The sequence below is a fragment of the Acomys russatus genome, chromosome 27 (assembly GCF_903995435.1).
Source record: "Acomys russatus chromosome 27, mAcoRus1.1, whole genome shotgun sequence".
Taxonomy (NCBI): Eukaryota; Metazoa; Chordata; class Mammalia; order Rodentia; family Muridae; genus Acomys; species Acomys russatus.
In genome coordinates this window covers 24,178,720-24,188,401 of record NC_067163.1, presented here as the reverse complement: position 1 = coordinate 24,188,401, position 9,682 = coordinate 24,178,720, and the positions used below count along the sequence as shown (strand labels likewise).

Genomic DNA, 9,682 nt, shown 5'->3' with positions numbered 1-9,682 from the left:
ATTCTACTGCTGTGAAGAGACACCATGACCACAGAAACTCGTATAAAGGAAAGCATTTAACTGGGGCTGGCTTACAGTTTCAGAGGGTTAGTCCATTATCATCATGGCAGGAAGCATGGGAGCGTGCAGGCAGACATGGTGCTGGAGATGCTGAGAGTCCTACTTCCAGATCAGCAGGCAGCAGGGAGAGAGAAAAGACACTAGACCTGGCCTGGGCTTTGAAACCTCAAACACCACCACCACCACTACCCCAACGCCCCGCCCCGCCCCGCCCCCTCTCCTCCCCTCCCCCAGACACATTTCATCAAGGCCACATCTCCCAGTCCTTTCAAATAGAGCCACTCCCTAAGCATTTAAATATATGAGCCTATGGGGCCCCTTCTGATTCAAACCCCAATAGGCGAACACACTTCAATGGCCAGCCATAAGGCTTATTCATCCAGTGCTTGAGAACTTTTATTATGAAAATGGTTAACTACGTCAACCATCTACGCGTCCTCTGTCCTTTTCTAAGCTCGGTTTCATGGCCTGGGTGAGATGAAAGGCAGAGGGAAGATTTCAGTGCCTCTTGTGTCTCTTCTTCACTAATAGAAAAAGCAAAACACAGTACACTGTAGGGAAGACACTGTTGTAGGACCAGCACAGCCGGCGGAGGGAGGCAAGGCTCCGGCCCTCCACCGCCAGCATGACGTAGGCAATGATGAGCTGGGTATGGGCCCAAGTGAAGGCTCTATAAAGCAGCTGCAGAGGCCAGGATCTGATCCACGCGTTGGCAAAGGTGTGAATCAGATAATCAGCTTCCACCATTACAGACCAGCACAGGAAGCCAAACACCTGTCCTGGGTGGAGCCCGTGCCACCAGGCAGAGAAGACAAAAGTCTGCAGCACGGGCCAGCGCCGGCTCTTCTGGAAGACGAGCCGCCTGAGCCACGCAGCTGTGCTTCGGTTCCACTGCCTTGCGAACAGGGAGATCCTGTGGGTAGTTTCCAGTGTCCAGATGTCCACGTCAGTGACGTAGCCCTCTTCCCCAGGCCTCTGGCCAGCCTCTGACCCGAAGCCCGCTGCGTGGAGGAGAGAGTCGTCCAGGATCCAGTGGGAGTAGTAGGTGAGTTTAAAGAGCCCCGCTGTGGACCACATGGTGTAGATGCACCCGAGCTGCTGGCAATCTTCCAATCCGGCTCCTGCAGCCACTATCCTCCTCAGCGCCACCTTGAGGAACTCCAGCCCAAGAATCTGCAGACCCCTCCAGGTCAGAGCCCGCAAGGGGATACCCGGATCCAACGAGTTTGATCTTTGAACACAAGCCTGAAATCTCTGAAAGGAACACAGGGAGCCTCCCAAGAGTGCAGGGAAAAAGAGCAGGTAGCTGAAATAAGGTAGAGCCTCACACAGGTTCTCAGACAAAGAACTCCTGTTTCTGATGCCCCCCGAGGCTGCCTCCACTTTGCCTTCACAAATGTCCAGGGAGAGGGACGTGACTCTCTGCGTCAGGAGCATGAGGGAAGAAAGAGTGATGTAGAATCTGAAAGAGATTTTTTAAATTATATATATATATATGTATATATATATACATACACACACACATATAATACATATATACATATATACATACATACAATATATACACATATATACATACATATATGTATATGTGTGTATATATATGTTGCCACACTGTATTTATTGTTTTATTCCTATTCCAACTGCCCACAGATCTCGTAGTAAATACACTCCACAAAGACTCTTAGAATCCAGAATCACGCATTATTCCAAGGCAAAAACACTAATCATGCGGGGGTGGGGGAGTTGGGAGCAGTGGCACACACCTTTAGTCCCAGCACTAGAGAAGCAAAGGCAGGCAGATCTCTGAGTTCAAACCCAGCCTGGTCTACAGAGAGAGTTCCAGGACAGCCTGAGCTACACAGAGAAACCCCTGTCATTCATATATATATATATTAAATTTAAATAAATAATTAAAATGTTCCTTTTAAAAAGGAATGGTTTATAGATATTAGGATCAGAGCCAATGTGGTTATGCACACCTATAATTACCACACTCAAGAGGCTGAAGCAGGAGGATAGTCAATTGGCAGCTTGTTTGTGCTATAGAGTAAGTTCTAGACCATTCCATATGTAAGAAAATCAATAAAAAGAAATTTAAGACTGGAGAGACATAGAAGAAATTTGATAGAAAATAAGCAAGCATTGGTAGTGAAAAGATGAGTATAGGAAGCTGAGGTTTTTAAAATATAAGCCAGGCCCTGACTGTAATATTCTGGTGCCTGGAAATGCGCACTGAAAATGCAGCAGGGTGAGTGTTGGTTAGCTCATGATAGTTGAGGTTTGTTTCTCACCAGTCTCCTGAACGCTCAGCTCAACACCCTCAGAGATCCTGCAATGAGATGGCTGAGGACAGCCAGAGAAAGCAAGAATGACGCAGTGCATAATCAAGAAACCAGCGCTGTCCCCAGCCATGGCTGTGCCTGACTCTGACTTAAGGGCGGAAGATCCTCTTGCCTGACTTAGTCCAAGAGCCCGGTCAAATGCCACATTCCCTTCTATTGCATGCTGTGTGTCCCCCAAATTCATATCCTGAAGTTCCAACCCCTGGATACTCAAGAGTGTGAGCAGATTTGGAGACAGGGTCTCTAAAGAAGCAATTAAAGTGACATCGTATGACCAGACACTCATCCAACATGACTAATAAGATCACACACACGGATGACCACGTGACAACTCAGGAGAAAGCAGCCATCTATAAGCCAAGGTGAGAAGCCTCCAATGCAGCCACCCTGGCCTCTCCACCTCCAGCCCCCAACCTGTGGAGAGACACACTTCTGTGGTGAGTATCACCCCAGCCAGTGGGCTCAGGCACGGCAGCTTTGGCTAGCTAGTACATACTGTCATTTCACATCTGCCCAGCCTTTCTCCTATTCATGTAGAGCCTGTTCAACTCGCTCTTCTGGCTTCTGTCAGGTCCTGGCTTCCTACTGCATTTGTCATGTCCAGTACAGTAATCCTGCCCACTTACTATCTAATCTTTCCCAGAGAGGCAAGCCTTAAGTCAGTCTATATGCTCCGCCCCAACCCCTCCCTGTGTACCTGCATGCATATGTGGAGGCGGGAGGAGAGCATGCGATGCCTGTCTTCCTCAATCACTGCTTGATTATTCCCTTGGTACAGTCTCTCACTGAACCTGGAGCCAGGTTGGCAGTCAGCAAGCCTCAGTCACCGCCCCTCCCCCAACACATACACAGAGCTGGGGTTATGGCTACACAATCACCTAGCTTTTTTTTTTCCTATGACTTCTTGAGACTTGAACTCAGATTTGTACAGCAAGCATTCTTGCCCACTGAACCATCTTTTCAGCCTGCAAAGCTGAAGTCTTTGGTGAACATTGTCTTTTTTTTTTTTTTTTTTTTTTTTTTTTTTTTTTTTTTTTTGAGACAGAGTCTTATATTGCCCCAACCTGGTCTTCAGTTTGCTATGTACCTGAGGCAACTTTCAACTTGTGATCCTCCTGCCTGTACCTCCTTATATAGGGATTACAGGCAGGTGTTATCATGTCTGGTTGGTCATAATAATTTTTAAAAGGATTCTAGATGCAGTAGGAATGGCAAATCCAGCAAGCTAATAGCAGGTTACAATCAGACGGGTGACCCACCCAGTGCAGTCATGAGTGACACAGACCTGTGCCAGCTGACAGCCACGCTGAGTCAGGGACAGTAGGTCTCAAAAGCACAGAAACGTATTTCCTAATTTTGTGAGTCCCACTGATTTAGGACACTTGTCTCTAGCCTGTAATTAGCCCTTGGTTTTTGTTCTTTCTTGCTTTCTAGATTGGAGTGGTTATCCTTCTCGGGGGTGGAGGAAGTGATGAACCAGCTGAGCCTGAATAAAGGCAACACACAGCTGCGCCCAGCCAGGCTCTCTGTGGTTTGGCTGTGCCAAAGCTGCCAAGGCTGAGATGAGCAAACCGTCCTCACCGCCAGCACAGTGACAGTTACGGCGAGTGCCAGATACCGAGTTATATAGGCAGCAGCACGTGACACATTTGCATCTATTATCTCTAACACCACAGCCTGTCAAGAAAGCTCTTGCCAGCTCCTTATACCTTTTCTAGGAAAAGAAGCTGTGCCTTGGGGGACGCTAAATAGCTTAAGCACATGCCTTACAGAGGATTAGGATCAGCTCAACACAATCAACTTGGCAGGGGCCTTTACCTGAAGGGTGGAGGCTCTTGCAGGTAGTACTCGGTATAGTGAAGACCCAGGTGGCATAGGGTCTGCCAGCCCATCTGAAAGATGAAAATTAGCCTGTGGACTTCCGGTGGACTGAGTGAGGAGACCAGAGCCACAGAGCAGAGAGCAGGGACGAAAAGGAGCACAGCGTAGGGACCCATGGCAGCCAAAGCCAGGATAGCTCCTCCAGTCAGAAGAAAGAGGTACCTGAAAGAAAAGGGACAATGAGGTGACATTTAGGACAGGGTGGCGACAAATTTCATCATCATCATTCCAAGGAATCTAATACAACATGTAAAGAAGCTGTGTTGTCGCCACAGTGAATCTTCCGTTCTGAAGGAGTTGGGCCCAGGTCCCGTGTAAACTACTACCTCAGGAGACAAATCCTGCTTCCTCCCTTGGTGACCCTGGTGGCTCTTGCATGGCCGTCATACAAGTGGCTATAACCACTAAGAGCCTGTGGTGGTTTGAGTGTGAGAATGGCCCTCATAGGCTCATATGTTTGAATGCTTGGTCCACAGTTAGTGGAACTGTTTCAGAAGGGTTAGGAGGCGTGGCCTCGTTGGTGGAGGTACGGGTTTTGAGGTTTCAACAGCCCATGCCAGGACCAGTGTCCCCACCATCCCCCTCCCCCACTTCCCTCACTCTTTGATCATTCTCTCTTTTCCTGCAGATCAGGATGTAAGCTCTCAGCCCATGCTTGCCTGCTACCATGCTTCTTCATGATGGTAATCAACTAATCCCCTGAAACTGAAGAAGCTTCCAGTTAGATGCATGTATATATATGTATACACACACACACACACACACACACACACACACACAAACACACCCCAGTCATTATATATACATATATATATATTTCTCCTCCCCAGCACAGGACTGGTCTCTTCTGTTTCTTTATTCTGTTGTCACCTTCCTTTTGCCGCTGCCTGGCAGTCTTTCTTCTCCATCTCATGTAGTCATGGCTTCCTTTCTCACTGTGTAATCCAAGGCACCATAAATTATACCAGTGATCTTTCCACTGCCAAAATGAGATCTGACGCAAATAAAAGATGACTTGCTGGCCGTGGTATCCGGTGTCTGTAATCCCAGCACTCAGGAGACTGAGACAGGGGGATTACAAATTCTAGGGCCAGCCTAGGATTTATAGCAAGTTCCAGACTAGCCTTGGCCCATATAGTGAGACCATGTTTCAAAGACAGAAAGAAAAAAAGAAAAGATGTCATCTGGTATGTGGTATGGCTTTGTACATTTCCCCAGTTTTTCCCAGATTTCTTCCTTAGTATCACTGCCTTCCTAGGGTAAAGGACATCAGTAATCATTCATTGCCACTGAAGCAGTCACGTAAGCAGTGTGTGTCCTGTGACAGTTATCAGTCTCCTAGCAGCCAGAGAAGGAAAACACAGTTGTCTGCTTCAACGTCGTAAGGTGCCCACGTGGAAGCAGTCGCGCGTGCCCCAGTCCTTGCTCAGAAGCCTCAAGGAAGAAGGTGTGAAAAGTCTGGGAGAATCCATATCATGTGGACTTGGTCTTCTTTACACAGTATGTGGAAGGTTTTTATTTCAATTGTGCCAAATTAACAAAGCTGGAGAAAGGCAGCAGAATATGTGTAAGATGGGCTTGACCTGGCACACCGAGATGAATGAACAAAGCTTTCATTTCTCTACAACTCAGAGCCCAGACACACTGTCACCACAGGGTACAGTGTCTGCCACATATTAGCAACAGCTACTTTCCTGTGAGACCATCAGATGCCTCAGTGTGAGTGAGAGACTCTAGTACATAAAAGCCTAAGACCATTCATGGACTCTTTTTTTTTTTTTTTTTTTTTTTTTTGAGCCTGTGCTTTGAATGGCTCATCCCACATCACCCCAGTTAACTTTGTGACTTAAGTCTTCATTTGCAGTGTGTGGTGCAATGACTCCCATAGGCACATATATTTCAATCTTTGGTTCCCAGTTGGTGGAAGGTTTAGGAAGGATTAAGAAGTGTGACCTTGTTGGAGGAGGGGTGTCATTCAGTCTCTTTGCCCACACATCAGGGTGCGAGCACTCAACGACTGCTCCAGCCCCATGCCTGCCTGCGTGTCATCACACTCCCCTCCATAATGGGCAGGGACTAACCCTCTGAAACTATAAGCAAATGCCCAGTTAAACGCCTCTTTTAAAAGCTGCCTTCCTCATGGTGCCTCTTCACAGCAGTAAAACAGTAAGTAAAAACTATGTAAAAATAAAGTGCTGTACAGCAAAAGTACTTGCTAGGGATAACCCTCCTACCCAGCAGTAGCATTCAGCACATTTAATCCTAGCACTTGGGAGACAGAGGCAGGCAGATCACTGTGAGTTCTAGGCCAGCCTAGTCTACAAAGCTAGGACAGCCAAGGTCACACAGAGAAACCCTGTCTCCAAAAACCAAAAAAAAAAAAGGGGGGGATCAACCTCAAATATCCACACATGTATACAATGGAGAGTGTATAATTTATTGAGTGCTCTTGCCTTCATCTCTAGGCTTCCTGCTAGTAGAGGGGCAGTACCGAGGAGGCTGAGACCATACAATCATGAGTTCAAGGCCAGCCTCGGGTATACAGTGAGACCCGATCTTGGAAACAAACACATAAATAAATGTGAGGGTTGAGGTGTGACTCTGGTAGAACCCTGGATGGCACGTCCAGGGCTCTGAGTTTATCCTCACAGTACACACAGCTGCAAGGGACAGGAGGCAGGACTTTTTTTCCCCCCTTCAATTTTGCATTTGATAAGTAAGGACAGGATGTCTCAGAAAGCTTATTCATATCTACAAGGTCTCATCAAGAGAATTAAGACTCAGTCATCTTTAGGCTTGAGAAATGGCTCGGTGCTTAAGAGCACTTACTGCTCCTGTGAGGGTCCTTCATTCGATTCCAAATACCCACATCAGATGGCTCACAATAATCTACAACTCCAGTTCCAGAGAATCTGATGCCCTTGTAACTTTCTTGCACATACACACACTCAGACGCACACATACAATAAGTAAATATATATTTTTTAAAAACTCAACAGATAAGGTGAACAATGTCAGCCCCAGAGTAAGTGCACAGGGTTAACCCTTACTTTTATGCTCACCTTGCATTGATGCTTCGGGAATCTTCCTATATAGAAAACATCTTTATAACTGTAGCCGGGCAGTGGTGGCACACACCTTTAGCCCCAGCGCTCAGAAGCAGGACGATCTCTGAGCTCCAGGACAGCCAGGACTACACAGAGAAACCCTGTCTTAAAAAAAAAAAACAGACCAAACCAAACAAATAACTGGCCCCCATCTTCCCCTCCTGGAAACAAGGGTGAGGGCTTTCCCCCAGCTGTCAACACAGGATGACATGTCCTGAGTTAGTCAAGCCCGGTAATTATAAATATTAGAGACAGCTAGATTTTACTTAAGATGACACACTAGGTGGATGGAAGAGGTGGTGCTTGGCAGTAGAGAGCATTTTCAGCATGTGAACACCACACACGCATATGGACACACACCACACAGAGAGAGAGAGAGAGAGAGAGAGAGAGAGAGAGAGAGAGAGAGAGAGAGAGAGAGAGAGAGCGCTCCACTACATAAAAATCTTAGTTTCCTAAATAAGTTAGGAGGTGGTTTTGTGTTGTGGGATGTTTGATCTGTTGTGAACCCAGGAATTGTGAACTGTAAAAACCTGTTTCTTATTTGGCATGGTTCAGCCCTAACACACACCCTCTGCATAACTCCAGAAGCCTAGGGCCTTCTTCTTGGATTATCTCTAGAAAGACAAAAAACATTGTTTCTAGGAATGCCTTGCCTACAATCCCTTTTCAAACGGCCTTGCTTACTACAATTAAAACATCTGCCATTTTGATTTTTTTCCTAAATCTTTTAGAAATCACTTCTCCTATCAGATTAGCATCATAAACATGAGATCCAGTGTGAGCCGTATCTCTAATCCGTTCCTCTACTGGTGCTGACTTTTCCTTTAAAGGGCTAATCATTCTTTCTCATTCTGATCAGCATTTTCAAAAGCCAAACTTTCAATTGGTACTTTTCTGACTTCTGAATCTGATACCATTCTAATTATAGCTGAAGTCAATCTTTGCATAAACTGTTGACTTTTTAAGAAGGTTTTTCTTCAAAACAGAATTTGCTTCTAATGTATTCACAAAGAAAATGAATAATCCAGTTATCAGATCTTTACTGGCAATGATATTAGACCAAATTGAGGTATAATCAAAATTTGTTTTGATTTATTTATCAACAAACACACAAAAAAGCAAAAGCCCAAAGCCACCCCTTAAAACTACTTACTTTGTTATAGACATAACATACAAGCAATGCTTTCTATAGAGTTTAATTTTATGGCAAGCAAAGTTCTATAAAACTAAGACCACTGAAGACCAACCAGGATCTGTGGGCAGCACAGAGGAATACCTTTGAAACTTCTGGCATCATCTCAACATCTACCCATTTCCCATTTGATGTGAACCTATCAATTTTTGAGCCAATGCAAACATGAAGTTAATTTCTGACTTGGTTTTACTCTAATCCAGTGGTTCGCAACCTGTGGGTCTGGACCCCCTTGGGGTTGCAGATCAGATAGATATCCTGCATATCAGATATTTACATTATGAATCATAACAGTAGCAAGATTACAGTTATGCAGCAGCAACAAAATAATTTTATGGTTTGGGATCACCGCAACGTGAGGAACTGTACTAAAGGGTCGCAGTATTAAGAAAGCTGAGAACCACTGCTGATCTAAAGACAATCATTGTCAAGCAGTCAGCAAGGGGTGGCAGGGACAGTAAGGTCTCCACATGTGTAAATCACAGATAGAGAGTAGTTAATGTGTGACCTTCTCATGTACAGAACCCGCTGTGATTTGTACTCCTCGATGGAAAAGAAGTATTAGCCATGCAGCCTACCTGGCCCGGGTGGAAAAGGCATCCTTGATACAGAGATAATTAAACAGAAGTGCAAAGGGGAAAGCAGCACCTTGATAAAGTGATACAGGATGGAGGAAGAAGAGCCGAAGCCAACCCATTGTGAGCTTGGAACACACCGTCCTTCCTAGAGTTCCAGTCCGGTGCCTTCCTGCAAGAGAAGTCACAACCTGGTCTTTTTATGAGGTGTGCAAGGGCCTTCGGGGGCAGAGTGAAATGGAAGCATTGGAGATAAGCAATGTAAAGGTCGGCTTCCTGATAACGGGACCAAGCTATGGAAACCAAAGCACACTGTGGTGTTCTCTCACCTCGCAATGTTTACTGAAAACCACTCTCAGAGATGGTATCTTGCAGGCAACATGGCATATTATTTGCCTTTCCGGCCATCACATCATATATTTTCTTCTCTAAGTTAATGAAAAACATCTATTGTGGACAGAAAGGCCTAGATGACAAAAGGAAGGCAGATCCACAAGACAAAATACAAGAAATTCCTTC

The 9,682-nt window shown here is 45.7% G+C and overlaps 1 protein-coding gene across 1 annotated transcript; it reads right to left on the bottom strand.

Annotated features, from left to right (window-relative positions):
• Positions 1-558: 558 nt before the first annotated feature.
• Mboat4 (membrane bound O-acyltransferase domain containing 4) lies at positions 559-9,285 on the bottom strand. Its single transcript, XM_051169409.1, has 3 exons — positions 9,167-9,285; positions 4,224-4,448; positions 559-1,522 (listed from the first exon to the last, which is right to left on the bottom strand). The coding sequence occupies exons 1-3, from the start codon at positions 9,283-9,285 to the stop codon at positions 559-561; spliced, it is 1,308 nt and encodes a 435-aa protein (XP_051025366.1).
• Positions 9,286-9,682: the final 397 nt, after the last annotated feature.